Source organism: Theobroma cacao, chromosome 6 (genome assembly GCF_053813885.1).
Source record: "Theobroma cacao isolate CCN51 chromosome 6, ASM5381388v1, whole genome shotgun sequence".
Classification (NCBI taxonomy): domain Eukaryota; kingdom Viridiplantae; phylum Streptophyta; class Magnoliopsida; order Malvales; family Malvaceae; genus Theobroma; species Theobroma cacao.
The window spans coordinates 25,104,156-25,124,021 of NC_142644.1; the positions used below are offsets into that span (position 1 = coordinate 25,104,156).

The 19,866-nt window shown below is 33.2% G+C and overlaps 2 protein-coding genes across 2 annotated transcripts; both read left to right on the top strand.

Annotated features, from left to right (window-relative positions):
* The first annotated feature begins 14,072 nt into the window (after nt 1-14,072).
* On the top strand, nt 14,073-15,125 carry LOC18596160 (uncharacterized). The gene is made up of 2 exons (XM_007024460.3): nt 14,073-14,232; nt 14,670-15,125. Exons 1-2 carry the CDS (start codon nt 14,193-14,195, stop codon nt 14,903-14,905), a joined length of 276 nt encoding a protein of 91 aa, XP_007024522.1. The 5' UTR covers nt 14,073-14,192; the 3' UTR covers nt 14,906-15,125.
* Nucleotides 15,126-15,258: 133 nt separating this feature from the next.
* On the top strand, nt 15,259-19,501 carry LOC18596162 (EPIDERMAL PATTERNING FACTOR-like protein). Its single transcript, XM_007024463.3, has 2 exons — nt 15,259-18,639; nt 18,980-19,501. The coding sequence occupies exons 1-2, from the start codon at nt 18,531-18,533 to the stop codon at nt 19,291-19,293; spliced, it is 423 nt and encodes a 140-aa protein (XP_007024525.1). The 5' UTR covers nt 15,259-18,530; the 3' UTR covers nt 19,294-19,501.
* Nucleotides 19,502-19,866: the final 365 nt, after the last annotated feature.

Below are 19,866 nucleotides of genomic sequence, written 5' to 3' on the forward strand. Positions count from 1 at the left end.
ATGAAAAGGAGACTAACTATAGTGAACTTGTGAACCGTCTAATTCATGCTCTAAATTAAGATGTTTTCCCCTTTTTTTTTCTTCCATATATGTATGTGAAACAAAGAGGATAGTCAAAGGAGCAGCTCTGTTCCAATGTAGAAAGGTTTTGCTGTTTTTTCATTCGTCCAAAAAGAAAAGGCTAGCTAGCTTCTTATGATATGCTTTGATGTGACCATCTTTTAACTTTGGTCCGATTTCATTCTTTTTATTTGTTAAATTAGCCTCAAATGCATAATTAAAATAAAGAAATTATATATATATATATATATATATATGGATGTATTTATATGCATTTTCATATATTAGAGTTCATTTTTTTAACAAGATTGTTTGTCAAATGAAATAATTTAACCCATAACTAATGATTTAAATGTGGCAATTAAATTCATTTATAAATTTATTATTATATTCTTTGTTACCTATATATTATAAGATAGCCATTCAAAATTTAGAAAAAATCAAGAATAGAAAACCAGAAAAAAACTACCGACCAACTACCACAATTTCACACGTCAAACACTTCAACAAAGAATTTCTAGGATATGTCATGGTCAATATAAATTTAGTCATTATTCATGCATGCGGGACATGCCCTAAAAGAAAAAAAAAATGCATACCATGACTAGGGTTAGCTTTTCTCTGTCTTTAAATTCCTACATATTACTATTAATCAATTAATATTTTTAGTTAATATAATATATTCTGCCTGCAAAGAGGGAAGAAATTAGACATGTCATTTTCCTTCTGAACTTGACTTCACTGAATGAAATCGCTGGTCGCAGCAAATAAAAGATGAATATGGGATGGGGTGTGATTCACAAAAAGTCTTTGTTTTCACAAGAGCTTGAAACAGTTCTAGCAAAATTGGCTAGAACTTGAACCAATTGCTTAACTGTTTCAAGTTTTTATTTCCCAAATTCATCAAACATAATCTCTTTACGTCCCGTTCTTGCCTTTTAGCTTTTAGCATTTCACATTTTAATACTATCTGCATCTATCAATGTAAGGTACTCATGCATTTGATAGAAAAAATATATTTTAAGATAAATTTAATTTTAAAGTAATAAAAAATAATTAAAAATACATATGAATATTTGATTTATTAATTGATGTATGATTTTTGAGTAAAATTAAAATTTTCTTACCTTAATTATAAAAAAATAATGACTAAAAATGTTTCCTTAAATGCAAGCAAAGCCATAACCGTCAGTTCTGCGATAAATTCCTTGAGTAAAATAACGAAGAAATATCGGGGACGGTTTGAAGCAGACGGCACTGTTTTTCCACGCGCTTTTGCAGACACGATTGAAGAGCAGTGGACCCTTACCAAATTAATCCCTTGACTTCTTCAGCCCGATTTGTGGGCCGTCACCTTCTTCATATTTTTTGGAGAATCAAAGAAAACAAGGAGATTCATGTGATGTGAGGGATCCCCGACCAAAAAAACACTGCCCTAAACAGATGAAGCTCAAGCTGTGGGTCAAAATGCTCGTGGGTTTCCATTTTGAGGAGCTGTTAGCTCCTATTTAAACATGTGTTTGCGTTCTTCATATTCATAATGGTTAGCGTTGAATATGTTAGAAAAAACACTGGAAAATAAATGAAAATAAAATAAGGTAAGTAAAAACAGTAAAAAATCTAAGACATAATATCATTATTTTTAAAGATAATTTTCATCTTTTCGAAGTACAAAATTCAGTGCAAAAGAACTGCAGTGATTATCCTTCAAGATTCAACAGACTCTTCCTGATTAGTTTGTACAAACTATCAGAGATACTAGAAATAATAGAAAAATTACTAATAAGAAAGAACCCATCAAAATAAGGAAGTGAGGGAAGCAGAGAAGTGAAGTATATTGAGAATCAACATGGAGGCTACATTTATAGGGAGGAACGATTGAGAGAATCAAGAAAAAATAAAAAATAAAGTATTATGTAACGTTATAAATATTTTGAAAAAATTAAAGACTAAATCAAAATAAAATATTCTATCTAACGTTACAAAACATTTATAACGGCAGAATGCATATCAAAGACTAATTCTTTCTTTATATTAAAAAGACTAAGTCAAGGTAAAGTAAAAAATAAAATTGACCACCAAGGTACAAAATATCATCTGGCAATGTGGGACTTTGAAACTTTATGAAATACATTTATTTTTTCAAAAGAATATTAGGTCCATTTTTTTTTTTAAAAAGCATTCATTTTCATTAACAAGGAGATATGTGCGTTGTACACTTTCATAGTCATAATAATGGTTAGGGTTGAATCTTCATTTGATTTTTTTTTTTTGAAAAAGCAACAAAGAGGCATATACATATATTATACAGTTTAACAGGCTCACAGTTTGGAGTTGGCAAACCCTGCCATTATTAGTTGCAGGACAAAGAGATGCACCCCAGATGTTAACAAGAGCAAAAAAAACCATCACCATCCACACAAAATCTCGCCATAATTTATGTTTAGCCTCATTCACAATTATGAAATATTTGAGAAACCTCATCTCAAAACACATCAACAAAAAATTTATCCATTAGCAAAAACAAAAGATTAAGAGTACCTGCTATAAAATAGGTAACACAACAACCTTGTAGTCAGGGGTAGAGTTAAGGGGGTGGCATGTGGTGGCGACCGTCATCCCTCAATTTTTAATTTGCTTTGTTACTATGAATATAAAATTTTTTATATATAATTATATATAATATTATTACTCTTATAATTACATTTTAGTCACTCTTTATATAAAATCTTGAATTCGTCACTGACTGTAATCAACCAAAAACATTCTCAAAACCAAATCATCTAATAGGACCTCTTGATCAACCCATAGTGTCATGGTCCACACCAACCCCTATGAGGTATTATTCACTTTGGCCCTACTAGCCTTAAGGTTTTGTCCCACAAAAGGCGTCTCACATGTTGAAGGTGGTGTGAACCCTTATATTCTTAGTATCACTCTAGTACATATCAATGTGAGATTCGTGGCTCCTCTCTCTAGGACCATGACATCCTCCTTTACTCCCTGCTGGGAGTTGCTCTTTAATGTGAGACTTTGTTCCTTTACCCTTTTGGGAGTTTCTCTTCAATGTGAGACTTTGTGGCTTTACCTGCGGGGAGCATTATCTCGATGATGTAAGATTCATGTCCACACGAGGGTCATGACACATAGCATCAACAGATCTTAAAAGGCTTGAGAAACAACAAAAACAGAGGTGCTAAAGTCTTTGAAAGTTTGAATTGTCTAGGCAAACACGTTGAGAAATTGGTAATCATGTTACACTCCTGCCTTTGCAAGGCTATCTACTAGGTTATCTACAGCTCTTGGCATATATACAATCTGCCATCGGCCTACTTACGCCTTCAAATTTTTAGTTTACAACATTAATTTCCTCATCCTCCAACGGGAGGAAGTTAAGAGTGATATCCACTTCACCACTTTTGATGAATTGCTTTCCACCACCAAAACATGTGTTTTTGCCCATTTTGAAACTATACAGAAAAAGCTCTTTCATTACAAGAAGTTCAATAAAATTAGAGTCATTAATGCCTACAGATTTTGAAAATATCACTTAGACAGCTTTGTTTGCATCGTGTAGCAACCCTTTGATACAAACTTCCCCTTAGCAACCTCTCTTCATCTACATTAAACTTAAGGTAGCCTCCATTTAAATTCTTCCACACCACATTTTCCCTTTTTTTCTTTTACTACTTACCAGTCAAAACAAGTATTGTTCACCCACGGGCCATAATCTCTCAACATTCCCCTCTTTTTATTGGAAAGGTGAAGATTCTTGGGAAAGCAAGTTAGAGGATGATAACCTCAATCCATTTGTCAAACAAAAGAAAAACATTTTTTCATTGATTACAACAAAACCAAATCCTAACGACACAAAAAAATATATTTCTTATTTGGATAAAGAGGACTTACAATATTTTTCCAAATTTTAAAGCACCAATAGTTGTTTTGGATTTTTGAGAGCAAATTGCAAGAAATGATGTCATTTTTCTCCACTATAACATTTCTTCAAAAGTAGTCTTGTTTATTTTCGTACCTTTATATTCATTTATTTAATAAAGTCCTATTTTTACCAAGAGATCAATAATCTCGAAGCTCATGTGATCCTTCTACTTGCAAATTGTTCTTCAATCCACATAATGAATTTTTAGCATGGATGATGCTTTACTCTATGTAAGTCTTCTCTAGATTCTATTCAACACCTCTTTCACCCTTTGTGGCACGTAAAATAAAGATTTGAAAAAATTGTAAAGGCTTACAAGCACATGCCTTAGCAGAGTGACTCTCCCTCCAATGAACAACAACTTAGACTTTGATGTTGCTAATATAGACTCAAATATTTCCATAATCGACTTCTAGATCTTCAATGATTGTTGATTAGATCGTAAGAATAAACCTAGATAAGTAGAAGGGAGTTTGCACTTTTCCATGAGAATGTTTACTGCCAATATGGTTGTCATGTGATCATCTAGTCCAATCCCAAGGAGGCAGTTTTTTTAATAATATATTTTAAAGCCAACTCTCAAATTTTGGTTCACCAAAGATCTTGGTGTCATCAATGTATTGAAAATGCGAAATAATCAACCCATTCTTCCCAATAGAAATACCCTTGCCCAGCCAAACTTCAATTGCCTTGTTCATCAATGCACTAAAAGCTTCAACCACATTGTTAAAAATATATATATATATTTTAGGGGCCACCTTGTATCAAATACCTTCCCATTTTGAATTCTCTCATTAAGGTATTACTAAGATTAGGGAAGAGAATAAATTCCTTTATCCAACCTCGTCTTTGCTCTCAAAACACAATTTGGACAACATCATCTCCATGAAGACCCAATTTACACTATCATTTGTCTTCTCAAAATCTATTTTGAGTATAATTCCTTTTTCGCTTCCCCTTTTCATGAGGTCGATTATTTCGTTTGCGATTGGGGGACAGTCCATAAATTGTCATCCTCTAATAAAAACAAATTGATTGCAACCTATTACTTCTTGCATCACCTGTCCCATCCAATTTTTGAAGACTTCAATTACTGTTTTATACACACTACCTTCCGAGCTAATGGGCTTGTAATCACTCAAAGCTTTCGAATTTGTGTACTTTAGAATAAGGATTATAAATGAAGTGTTGATATATCCTTGAGCTTACCAGGGTTGAAAAATTCTATCATAAAGTTCATCATTGTGCCTTTAACCCCTGCCTTTGACTTTTGAAAAAAATTGAAGTCAAAACTGTTGAGACCAAGTGCTTTGTTACTATCACAACTACAAACAGTCACCCATACCTCCATTTCTGTAAAAAGTTTCTTAAGGAATCAAACCAATTACTCACTCAATTTTTGGAAATTGCGATTTCTATCTCTCAACTTTGTCACATCTTTGTTTCTATAGAGTACTTAAAAAAAAAATCTTACAACCTCTTCATTCATCATCTATAGTTTCTAACCATCTTCTAATGGACATTGATTCTCTCGATACAATTAATTCTTTTCCTTGCTTATGTCATTCAACGAAAAAATTTTGAATTTTGATATTTCTTTAGCATCCATATTACTTTCGCCTTTTGTTATCACACATTTTTCTCTGCTCTATAATGAGATCACATAAATCGACCTTTTATTCATAATGGATTCCTTTTTGCCCTTTTCGGCTTTGTTTTCGTGCCATTCCTATTCATATTTTGGATTTCCTCCTCCAAAGTGATAATTTTTTCTCTGATGTGTCCAAACTTTTTTGCTCTTGTTTTAATAGCGAACTTTAATTTCTTAAGCCTTTACCAAACACCTTCTCTCCTTGTCTATTCATGTTCAACATTCTCCTAATTTTTCTTTACTAAGTCATGGAAATTGCTTTCTTTTAACCAATGGTTAAAAAATTTGAATAGTTTTGGGCCCCAATTTAACTTCTCCATCCCAAATAGAATAGGATTATGATCCGAGAAGGAGCTAAGTAAGCATTTTTTGTGGAGTTTTGGATAGCACCTTAACAATTTCACATTAATAAGGAAAGTGTCCAATTTGCTGAAGGTAGCATTTTCTCTATTATTAGACTGGGTGAACTTGTTCCCAGACATTGAAGATCCACTAGTCTCAATTCTTCTGTAAACTCTAAAGAACTAACTGCACGTTTGATTCGTAGAATAAAATAGATTAGAATAAAATAAGTATTCTATGGCAATAGAATGAAAATTTTGTTATATAATTTGGTTAACGGAATAGAATAAGGTAGGAATTACTATTATGAATTATTATAATGTTTGGTTGGTAAAAATAATTTTAGAATAACAAAGAAATAAGTGATAAAAAGACAAAAAATAACTTTTATTATAATATATGATTATTTATTTTTATTTTATTTTATATTTATAAATATTAATAATTTATCATTTATTTAAAATATTAATAATTAATAGTTTAAATATTAACCTTTTAAATATTAATATTTTATTTATAATTTAAATATTATTATGATTAAAATAGTAATAATTTCAATTAATTTTTAAATTTAAAATATTAATTGTTATAATATATCATTAGAAACTTAAACTTTTTTTTTATTTTTTTCTTGTCTCATTTTCCTTTCTTCTCCTTTAGCTAGCCATTGAAGATGTGGTTGGCGTATTGATGTGCCAATCTGGTGCTCCTTGTGGTCAAATCTAGCCATTAGGGCACCAGATCAACACTTTTTGTAGTTGGATTTGGCCAAATTCGACCCTTACACCACTTTCGCAGTTGCCATCCCCTTTGATGGTGGGTGAAAGATTAGAGAAAGAAGGAGAAATGCAGAAAGTGGAATGGAGGGAGCGAAAGAAGAAAGAGAGAAAAAAGAATGTTTTTATATAAGTAGGGTTGTAATTTTTCACACTTATAACGGGCATTTTAATCTTTTCAATTTTAGAGGCTATTCCCCCAATCATGAAATAACAAATACCATGAGGGGTTGGGATTAGTTAAATGTTGTTTTTCGAGAGATTTTAGAAATTAACTATTACAAGAAAATAGCTATTCCTTGAACCAAATTGTCAACCAAACGATAAAAGAAATAATATATGAAAATAAAGGGAGAATAGCTTAATTATTTTTCATTTATGCTCTTCATATTACTGAAATTCCCCCAAGCACCACAAGGCCTCCAGTCCTTTAATTACCTTTACCAATTCCTCACATAATACCTTACTCTTGTTTTCTTTTTAGTTAGATGTTGCCAAATCCACAATATTGATTTATCTTCTTAATCTTTTCAATCACAAGAATGTAATTTTTTTTTCATAACACAATTTTCAAATTCAAAGGAATTTTCCCAAATAGTGATCAGGCTCCTTATTACCCCTTTGACTCTAAAAATTGGCCTTTTCCCTGTACCAATTCCTACACTCCATTGGCTACCATTTACAATTTAGTTTCTTGAAAGAAAACAAACCAGGGACAGCTCAATAACTTCAAAGATTTAAAGTAAAATATTCAAATGAGACCTTTTTTGTTGAAATTAAAAAAAATTAACTTTGAATAATCAAATTTATATTTTCAATTTGATATATTCGAATATTTATTATGAAGTACCAAAAATATTTAACTATTATAATTATTTTATATATTTTAAATGGCCAATATAAAATCAACAATCAAAATTTCTAATTCAAATAAATTAACTATCACATAAAATAAAGATAATATAATAATAATAATATAAACTTTAAATTAAAGTAAAAAAGTCTGCAAAAATTAGAACAATAGTACTTAATTGTCGAATGCTTATTGCTGAATGAGGTTGACAGCCTTATAAAGATAATAGCACAATAAACTTCCGTATTCTTTGGAAGAAAATTGAAATTAAAGAAAAAAAAAACAAATGAAGGAAGAAGAATGTCACAGCCCAAATTTCGGGCCATGACCAGCATAAGGGCCCAATGGGCATAGCCCACTAAGCCCAAGCAAGCCTATTTATGAAATTCTATTTCATCATTCCCGCCATCATTTCTAAGCACAAAATTTTTATTCTCAACTATACGTATTTCGATAATAAACAAGACAACCAAATATTTATATTTGTACTAATCCAAAATACTGTCATTCATTGCCATCTCATAATGGCATCATCATATCACATATACATCTATTGTTTGTAGCCTAAATCTTAGCGATTTACATCGAGTGTAAATCCACATGCAAAATTCTTGACGACCAACGGAGTGACTTGGGTGAGGGCATAGCTACCGAATGCCATATACCTACTAAAGGGTGAATACAAGTGGTCTCCTTAATCTCGGTCCCAACTAGCTACGGATCTGAAAACATGCAATTTAAAAAGAGTGAGTATAAACTCAGTGAGTGAACACAAGAAGGGAACAAGCAACGACAAGGAATGTTTTAAAAAACATGGTGCACTTACTATAAAACCATGCAATTTAATCAAATTTTTGGTTAAAACCCCTCATTTCAAACTTTGAATATTTAATCCCTTAATGTTACAAGATCCATGATAAACCATGAAGTTGAATAGAATGCAAGTTTCAGCAATGACCAAGCAAGACAAGCAAATTGAGGGTTTTCTCGCTGCAGCGATAACGTATTATTTGTTTGCATATGTTTTGGTTTTTAAGCATATCTCCAACTACAGAAGTCCAATTGATATGATTTTTAAGTCATTAGAAAGCTAAGAGGCTGGGCTACAACTTTTTTGTTTACCCCTTTGCCCAGTTTTGATCAGAATGTGGTCAAAATCTTTGTAAAAATGAAAGCACTACACTAAAATTTTGGAACCACCCGAGAGTTTCTCGCTGCAGCGAGAACCAGGCCAATGTAACCCCCCCTCCCCAACCCGAGAGTTTCTCGCTGCAGAGAGAATGAATCTCGCTGCAGCGAGAAACAGAGCAATTTATTTAAAAGGGGTATTGTTACATCAAAAAGTCATTTTCTTGCTGAAATGAAAAGCAATTTGGGAGCAATTAACAATATCAACATACAACACAATCACAATTATTTTCATAAACTTTCTATAACATATATACATATATATACATCATCATGCATACCATCCCGCCACACTCAGCTCATGCGCACTCTTTACTCACATATAACCGGGTCATCATCAGCTCATGTGCACTCCCACACCACACATAGTTGGGTCATCATTATCACACAAAAGGAGCATCCAAAGCATAATATACATATCAATATAATGTGATAACGCTTGAACTATTCATATTACACATTTCACAAGATAGAAACATTTCATCAAGGGCTTGTTCCCTAAGTATATTTTTAAAGTAAAAACAAATGAAACTTTCAAATGATTTATTTAAACATGTAGGCACTTCCCAAAATATTTTGAAATGTAAGTTCACTCACCAGTCTTTGTTGATGTTTTGATGGGCTCTAACTTCGATTAATGTTCCGAATGGAGGTGTGGGGTTTTGTTGAAACCTATCACACACAACAACATCGCCATCAACCCAACTAGGCATTAATACCATTCCGAAAGCTATTTTCTAAATCAAGTTCTACTAGTCATCCCTAACTAACTTCCAACTACTACTAAATGGCTATTATTTGCACTACTCTAGTCACACAAAAAATGAATAAACAACCTCAACAATAAAACACTCACTAATCTAATTACTAGACATTATCAACAACTAAAGAGATTAACCCTAACTCATACTCACCTTGATGGTCTTTGTAGTTGAATTCTCTTTCAAAATTCTTCAAGCTAATAAGGGAAATCACTCACACTCTCTCTCTCTACACGTCCAGCTAGTGAGTGAATGTACTAAAGAAAGACTTTTGAAGGCTGTTGAGGTGTAAAAGTGGAAGAGCATGAAAAACCCTATGAAGGAGTGGACAAAAGCATGAAACTTGGACTTTCTATGATAGATTTATGGAGGATTCAAGGTTTTCTTCCCATGGAGGGTGAAGAAAACGTGAAATGGAGAGAAGAGATGGATGGAAGAAAAAGCTGTTGGAAGTTGCTGGAACTTAGATATTTATATCTAAAGTTTATCCAATTCCTCATCTAAATTACCAAAATGCCCTTAAAAAGGTCACTTTGTCTTCCTCCCATCCTTTGTGCAACCTTTTTACTCTTTTGACACTGAGACAAAGTCCATAATAGTTTAAAAATACTCGGGTTCACGAAAACGTAAAAATTTATATCATAGATGTAAAATGACCATTTTGCCCCTACTATGGAAATTATCAGTGTTTCTATCTTTTTCATTTATTTTACCATCATTCATTTATTCCTTAGGCTTACTTAGACTATAATAACATTAGAAAACTACTTCCAAGAGTTCACCATGAGAAATGACGAAATTACCCTTGGTTCGTGTTATTGCGTCTACTTCTAGTTACGGGTCTATGAAGGTCCAGGTTTCACAATACGAGGGTACTGGGTGTCACAAAAAATTTAGAAGTAAATATTATAAATTGAAAAAAAAAGATAATTAGTTTTATATATAGAAAATAAAATAGTTGTTGGAAATTATTAAATACATCTTATCGTTAGTAGATTGGAAATAAATGAAATAGGTGAGAAAAAATTGTTGTTGGAGATCATGAAATACATATTACCCTTAGTTGATTACAAATAGAAGAAATAGTTGGGAATTAATAGGATTTTAGGAATTAGAGAGTGATAAACAATTAAGATTTATTAGACATATAGTTAAAGAAACAGGAGAAAATGTTATCTTATTAATTATTTTTTACTTTTTATTCTTCATATATTTTTAATAAGAAATGAGATAATTAGTTCAAGATTAATATGAAAATGGAAGTGAGAGAAAATAAATATTTATTAGGCATAAAAAAATAAATAAATATTTTATTAACTATCTTAAGTTTTATATATTTTTAATATAATTAAATATATTATTATTATTATAAAAATATAAAATCTCTTCTAATTTGAAACCTAAACCCCTTACTTATGTGGCCTTACCAAGAACCGATCCTGAAACCAACTCTGATTTTACTTTACTAACCACCATTCTCACAACTCTTTTCTACTCCCCTTCTCAAGCCCCATACTCCGAGTAAAACTAATCATAAATAGCAATTCTCACCCCCAATGCTCGAGGCCATTGGCTCCTTAGCATGTCCTTTCCCTTCTATCTTCCAGCTCCAGGGCAGTGAAGACCTAGATCATTACTTCTTTATTCTTGTGGAAAAACATCCCTAGCTTCTGTCTAGTGACCCATGTTTCCTCTGTCTCTTTTAGTACGATTGAATTTCGGACCATATATATCATCATTAAAGATTGACCCTTGTCAATGCACTTTCTTATCCTCTTGCTCCCCATACAAAACCTCCATGATTTCTCGCCTCAGCCCAGTCATTTTGACATAAGAAGGACAATTAATTATAGTATTTCCTTTCAGTCCAACGTGTGCTAGGTCCTTTTATCGACCGCTTTACATCATTTTCTTGTTTCTAATTGTTCGTTGTGTCTCCATGTGCATGGCGACCAGCGAGGACAAAAAAACTATCTTTGTTGTGGTTAGTGGAGCCTCTCTAATCAAATTAATTATTGCCAAAGTTTGAACATGAAAACTCCATAAAACACATGTGCAAATCGGCCGCTGATAAAAGACATTCCTAGCAATCAATGAGTCTTGTTCAAAGTGAATAGTATAGTTTTTTTTTTTTTTTGGTAATGTCAAATTGGATTTTTTTTCAAAAATATCCCTCATATATAAAGTATTTTTGAAAATAGCTCTTTTTATATTTTTATTTATTTTTAATCAAAGAAAATTAATTTTGGATAAAATTGCCCTTAATGAAACCGATTCATATGTTTAGGTCAACGCCTCAAATCGACTCGTATCCTTTGAGCTTTCCTTTTCAGACTATTCATTTCTGGAGTATTTTTTACCAAAAAAAAAAATATTTGAGCATTTTGAATATTTTGAAGTGATTTTTGATACACGAAAAGTAACTTTTGAGCGTTTTAAGTATTTTTAAACATTTTGTAATGATTTTTTATATATAAAGAAAAATTTTTGAGCATTTTGAGCATTCTTCACCAAGTAGGCATATCCATTGATTATGTTGTTAAATGAAATAAGCTATATTATTTGAAGTTATTGATTTTGTTAAATGAAATTCAGTAGTTTTTGTAATTTTTAAACACTGCATAATCAATTTTTGGGCATTAGAATACTAGTTTTTAGACATTACATTACTAATTTTTAGACATTGTATTACTAATTTTTAGGTATTGTGTGATTGATTTTTAGATATTGTGTGACTGGTTGATAGGCATTGCGTGACTGGTTAATAAGGCATTGCGTGACTGGTTAGTAAGGCATTACGTGACTTAGACATTATCTAAAAATCAGTCACGCAATGCCTAAAAACTAATCACGTAATACCTAAAATCAGCGAAGCAATGATTAAGTCATGCAATGCTTAAAAATCAGTCTCACAATACCTAATAATTAATTGATTTGCCTGCTCGCAATCAAGTTTAAGTTACCAAAATCATACAATGTTATAATTTACAAATATATCTAATCAATTTCAACCTCAACTTCGGGGTTCGATAAATAAACCAATACACCAAAGAACCTAAAATACATACATTGATGTCATAATTTAATTTTGAAATTTTTATTTGGATAGCGGGATAAAGAAAATCAAAATCATTTTAATTTGTTTGAAATTATTTGAAAGGTATTATTATTATTAAGTTATGTAAAAAATTAATTAAAATTTATTAAAATTATAATAAAAAATATTTTTGAATTGAACTTATGAAGAGAATTATAAATTTCTCATAATTTTCTTTAAAAAATTCAAAGACAATAAAGTAATCCAAAACTTTTAAGTTAGGGTGCATATATACGGTTTTCCTCCTTGTCTCTTTTCCAAAAGTTTGAATTTTGGATAACAACGTTAGTATTTAAGCCCAGGATCATCATTTCTATGGTGGCATGCATGCAGGTAAAAGTAGCAATTAAGCCAATCCCACGTCGGTATTAGCAAGGGTTAATAGAGAAATTCACATTGATGTACTTTCAACAGTGAAAAACCTATGAATTTATATTATAATAAGATAATCTGAAACAAATGAACTTTTGTATAAGGCGCCCTTTACATTATATTCTTTTAAAAATCTGCAACTAATATCATACTTTCTCTCGTGCCATATTAACTCTTAACTATTAATTCTATTATCACTAATTAAGTAAATCATAAAGTTTCTAATATTAAATAGCCAGTAGACAAAAACACAGGGGAATTGCTTTTTCTTAATTTATCCGCTCACTTTGTTTTTTCCGCTAAAGATAAATGCAAGGTAACGGAGAAAGCTTTTTCCAATAAAAAAGAGGTGGAGAAGAACAAAACAGCCCCTGTTTGCTAAGAAGGAACTAATTAATTAATTATTTTTTATAAGTACTAATTAATTAATTGCAACCAAGCCTGGGTAAATTGGAGAAGAAATATCAAAATTCAACACCCAGCAAAGGGTAAACATCAATCAGAAAAAGAACAAGGAGGAAGAACAAGCTAGCGAAAGAATATTTATTTTTAGTTAAATAAATTTTTAAAATTAATAATTAATTAAATGTTATTAGTTATAATGTCTGATATGATATTAACATGAAAAATAAAAAATATCATGTATCAATATTATTTTGTCAAATTAATATATCACTTTATTATTTATTATGAAATATCAATTTGTATGTCAACATTGTATAATATAAAATGACAAGTAATATATTAAGTAATAAAAATTAATTAAATATTAATTATAAAAATTAATATAATTTAAAATAAAAATATAAAAAAATTATTTTAAATTGAGTCACATAAAAATATATTTATTCAAACTTAAGATTAAGGTTAAAAAAGAAAAGTATCAGCCATTTCCTCAAAAATCTGTAAATGGAGGTATAACTATTAATTAGGCTTTTGCTACTCCTCGAGCCTAATTCCAGCCTCCAGGCACCCACGTAGGCCACGAAGCCCAGACCAGTACGTCAATTGTGAATCTGATCCTTCCACGTCATCAGGATGATGGGCCCCACATAAATCCGCCCTCATGATCATAATCAGAAGTTCCCAAACAACTCTCAAAGTTCTAAATCAATCTCGCTAAAGGTTTCCTGTTTGGAAATTTCAGATCAAATGTCTGAACCAAAACATCATCCAACGGATCATCGCTCAGGTACTATGTTTTTGTCTCAATTTCTTCTTGTCTTTTTTGTTTTTTGGTTTTTAAAATTGAACTTATTATTATGCCTGATTGTGGACTTCGCCAAATTATGTGTAAATATATGGCTTTTGATCTGTGAATATATAGCTTTTTACAGAAAATGGGTTTCTCTAGTTAAAGACTTAGATTTTAAGGCTAATCTAATCATCTCTCACTTTAATCTTTCCCTAGGAACTATTTATTTTGTGTCTTTTATTGGGTGGGAAAGAGGATGACGATATTTTTAAGAAATGTGAACCCTTTGCTTGTGGCAGTTTACATGGAAAAAAATGGAGTCCTTAGATTTTTGTATTTTGGTCTTGTTCATTCTAGTTTTGGAGGTAAAATAACTGGCAATTTTATGGGCTTTCCCCCCTAATTTTCTTGTCTTCTCTGCTTTCCTATGGAAGAAAAAGATGTTAAAGCACCCAACATAATTGAGAGAGCTAAGGAAGAGATTGGGGCCATAATCCACACTGATAAAAAACCACACCATCACAAAGAGACACATGGAAGGAACGATGATATCGATGAGGACACCCCCGTACATGATGTTAAAGGCCCTAACGTGTTTGAACGAGTGAAGGAAGAAGTGGAGGCCATTGTTGGAGCAATTCATCCTAAGAAAGAATCTAAAGGATCATGAGTCATCTTCAAAGTAAGAGGTGGGTTGAGACTTCTACCATGAGAAAGATATTGTAAAATTTGCTTTCAATGAGGATCGTGTTGTGAAAGTTAAACTGTATATTTTTAGGATGTTTAATTGCTTTAATTTGTTTACTCAACTGAGACGTTATGAATTATAGTCCTTGTTTGCTTTGTAGAATTTGATTCTTGCGTTTGACAAGTAACTTGTCTTTTCCCAATATTCTTTTTCCTCTCTTCCTCCCGTTAGGTTAGGAATTCTTTATCTTAATGGTGCCCAGTGTTCTTTGACAGAGTCTATGTGACACAATCTCCCTATAGTCATCAGCATCTAAACTTATCATCTGGGTAAAATATTGCGTACATGGAATTGAAACATAAACAGATGTCTCAAACTTCCAAAAATCAATTAGGGCATAATCTTGTAGAAATCTCATAACAGAAGAGCTGATTTTACCTGTGTGAAAACGCATAAATCATAAATAGTATGGCGATTATTATGCTAGTTTCAATAAAATGCATATATTACTCACATCTGGAAGATGGGGAATAACAGATGTGGTGATGTGATAGCCTTCTTTTTTCACTTCTATTAGATGAGGCACGTTAGTTCAAGTTGTGGTTACTGCCCTTACTTATACATGTCATAAACGGGGCAACTGCTTATTGCTCTGCTGTTATTGCATGTACATACACCTGAGGACTTCCGTTCAATATTAATACGTTTCATTTTTGAGACTACTGATATAAACATATAACTGCAACATTTAGCTCCAATTTGTCATAATTATGTGCATTTGGCTCTGATATTATTTTCATTTTTATGGTTGGGGTCATTTCGACTTAAAACTTGTATGCAATATTCTGCCTTCAAATGCTCCAGTTAGGAAATTAGGCAATATCACTGGAATGGAGACAGATATCTCGGTCATCTCTTTTTCATTGATGGTTTTGTAGAACACCTGTAATGGTAACGTGTCTTGTAAGCAGTTAAGGATGTGGTTATCCTGTTGGATAACATTTGTCGTTTAGGAATCTATATTTATCCCGGAGCAGGTGGTCTTTTTTTTACTGGGTTCAGACTTAGGACAGGTGGTCCTTTTATGTGTACAAGGAATGAAGTTTAAGGTTTGCAGAAATACTAGTTAGGGATCAAATGGCTAAGAAATTTTTGTCAGATCCTAGATTTTTCAGCTAGATTTTGTTTAGCAGTTAGTACTAATTGTTAGGAGTTTAAGGGCATGTCCAAAAGGCTAGCATTTTAGAACTGCTATCAAAAAGTACTACTAGTACAAGCTGCTTAAGAACATCCTTTGCTTCTTTCAACTCAGTCATGAGCAGGTGGATTTTAGTATGCCTTTTCACTTTTCCAATTTCTTGGACAAAAAGAAAAGAAGTCTGGTCTCTTTGTTCGTGTATAGTGGAAGTTTGTAAATTTATGGTCAATAGGATCTAGAATACCCATATTAGTTCAACAATTTATGAGATCATAGCAATTAAACATTATCAGATGTTTCATGAATAATATAATGATTAAACTAACAAACAAAGATAAATTGTATAATTTCGAGGGGCCCTTTATGGGACGGACATGAGACCTTTCTGCACCTTCAAACTAAACTACTAAACTAGGCAGGCACTAGACAGTGTTTGTGGTAAAGCCCAAATTTGGAAACACTCGCCAAGAATGGTAAAGAAGCCTTTAAACTATGAGATGCACTCAACAATCAACACAAAAATGATAAGCTCAGCCTTTTATCTCAATAATGTCAGCTCAGTTGCACCTAATCCAGATTTGTCTTTCAGATGAGGTTGAATGCTGTAGCCTATGGAATACAACTTTTTTTGGATATTTGGAATATGAAGAGAATGATGACTGATCTGTAAGCACTCTTTGCTTAATTTTTACTCAATGGCCTCGAAGTCTGTAAATGCAATATACCATTAGAAACAGGTGTGGCAACTTAAGCCAAGTTAAAGTTGTGTATCATGCTTTTGGGTGTGCTTGGAGAAAATGAATGATATGGAAGATTATTCTGAGCATGAGTTTTTTTGCGATTACCAGTAGGTTAAAACAATAAAGTTTTCCTTACCATAAGTCAATTTGTGTTGGTGTCTTGTGTTTTGCATGGACAAAGCGGTGTTTAATGTGGGAGGGTCTGCAAGAGCCAGGATGCTTTAGAGCAGAGACTTGTCTTTATACTCCAGTGATAATTGAGGAATCAGCAGTGATCTCTTTCACCTTTATTTATATGGAAAAAGATACTGACTGGGGATAGTACAGTACATTGAAAGATCTTATCACTGTAGCCAGACACAAATCCATAGAAAACATAGAAAAAGCATTTGTTGTTTGCCAGTGCCTACTTTGATTTCATTGATGGTTATTTGACGTACTTTTTAAAGTCCCCGGGCCCCAGCCTTTCATTGTGGGAAAGTTCTTCGTAAGCTCATAGAAAATTAGCCTGCAGCAGAGCCTACCGCCCAGACTATCAACTAGAGAGTTAAAAGGTTTACTGAGTGGTGCAATCAAGACTGCCTTATTTCGAGCTTTGCTTCCATGGCTCAGCTTCACAGCTATCACCTCAAAGTTTAACATTCAGATAGAACATTCAATGAATGGAATCGCCCTTTTGAGCTATTTGCATTCTTACTGGGTAGCTCCTGGTGCTTTTCCACCATTTCAAGAAAATCGAAAACTCAAAATGAAATAAGATGGTGATACTGTCTGGTAGGATTTACGACTCCTTATTAAATGTGCACATCCGGAGAACTAAAAATGAATCAGGGACCACAAATTTCTTAATTGCCATCTTGGCTGATTGTCCAAATGGACGATCAGGATTTGATCAAGCGTGCGTTACCCTGTGTGCTCCCCACCAACCAATCTGTGAAAAGTTGACCCCAAGTAGTAATTTTTTTAACCAACTCATTAAAATTGCTGCAGTCCTGGATGTCTCAGACGTTGATGCTTTTCTATACATAAATGGGACTCTGCCACTGGATTTTCCTACCCTTAATAAGAATAAAACTATCAGAGGTAAAAAGGCACTGCAGTCTAGGCAACGCTAAGATTTCTTCTGATATTTAGGTCCCTTGGATCTAAAAGAGAGAGCTGTTATCCGGGGCCAATGCACCACCTCAAAGAGTACTATATTAGTAGATTGATTCGAAGGGTGGAGACAGAAGTTAGCTTGTGCGGAGAAGCAAGTCTTCAAGAGGTCAAGAGGCTACAAGGAGAGAGAGAGAGAGAGAGAGAGAGGGAGAAACAGATTAATCAAAAGGCTTCCAAGCTGAGTTGTCATAACAAAAAATGAGGACTGAAATTACTGGCACTTTTAACCATATGACAAGAAACCAGAATCACTTGCTTGTGAAGCAATATCTCCATGCCAATGCAAGATAAGAAGTAGAGAAAAACCCAAGAAATACTAGAGGTTTTGCCTTGATCCTTGACGTTGGGAAATGGGATTTCCGGTTGCCAGGCTTTTCCCACCACCTTATATTCCAACAGTCATGCATGGCCTCTTGAAGCGTGCAAGTGCTTAATTTTCTCTAGCTCCCTTGATCTCTCACATTGCCATCATAATTAGTCAATCAACATCACCATTTGAGGTTTTGAAGAAATGCAGGGAAGGTTGTTTTGTTTTCTATTAGCTCTTCAAATAGTAAGCTGGACTTCTGCAGCCAGCAGGCCTTTAGCACCAAATGATGGTTTTGGTGTTCATCAACCAGGTTAGCTAAGCTACTTGCCTGCCTTTGCTTTCTTTTCTATCATCACAATAGGGTCCTCAATCTTTTTCTTGCAATGATTATGTCTATTAAGCTACCTTAAAGCTACCTTAATTATCATGTCAGCACTTTTGACATCAATCCGGTTCCAAAATAAATTCCCCTTAGAACTTTCTCTTCTCTGCTAGCTATCTTCAACAGTCTCCAACCTTTGACCCTACCATTTGGCTTGGCATTAGCCTCTCTTTTCTCATCCGCCAGTTCAGCTGTAGTCATTTTGTGTGTTTTGTGAGTTCAATAGCCATCCAAATATGCTGTACTAATCCAACTTAACTTTTATTAGTCACAGGCCAGAGACCACAGTCTTTACAAGATACCTCGGGCCCAAGTTCGAGCTCAAAAGAAGTGTCTATGCAGAGTTTTGAAAGCAAGGGAGGAACGGCTGCCACAAATGAAGAAGCAAATGCCGAAGGGGAGAGCAAACAGGGCATAGGATCAAGTCCTCCAAGCTGTGAACACAAATGCTATGGCTGCATCCCATGTGAAGCCATTCAAGTGCCTACTACTAGCAAGCTCAGCCATGTGGGTCTGCAGTATGCAAATTATGAGCCTGAGAGTTGGAAATGCAAGTGTGGTCCTTCCATTTACAGCCCTTGAACTATAAACCTCAGAGGCCTTGATATAAGCTGCTCAATGCTCAGTGTTCACAACGTTCTCTAAAGAGTTTGATTAGGATCAAAAATCCCTTAGCCATCCCTTTGTACAAAAACTAAATTCACCTTGTTTTTAAGGTAGTCTTTTGTTGCAACGCCCTAGAGTGTGGAGAATCATTTTTAGCTATAGAAATGTGTTCTGCTACTAGTAATTAGCTGTTATAATACCCTTTTCTGTTTAAAACAAATGCACTTCTTTTTCGCTTTTATCTCTTTCCAATTCCAATGGTTGGATGGATTATTTATTGGGAGTAACCCCTCCCATTTCTTCTTACCTCTCAAACTTTTCTCATCTAAAACGTGTGAAATTTTGGACCATGTTACGGACTCGAGAGAGTGAATAATGGTGAATGGATTATAATAATTAAATGTTCTTGAAATAGAACTGCAACTGCAATATTGTGCAACTATATTATGAACAAGAACGTTTTCAGATTTTGATTCAAAACAACTAATCCAGCAAGAAGCAGATCAACATCGACTGCAGAAAGCTGCGGTTTGCTCTTTTAGACAATCC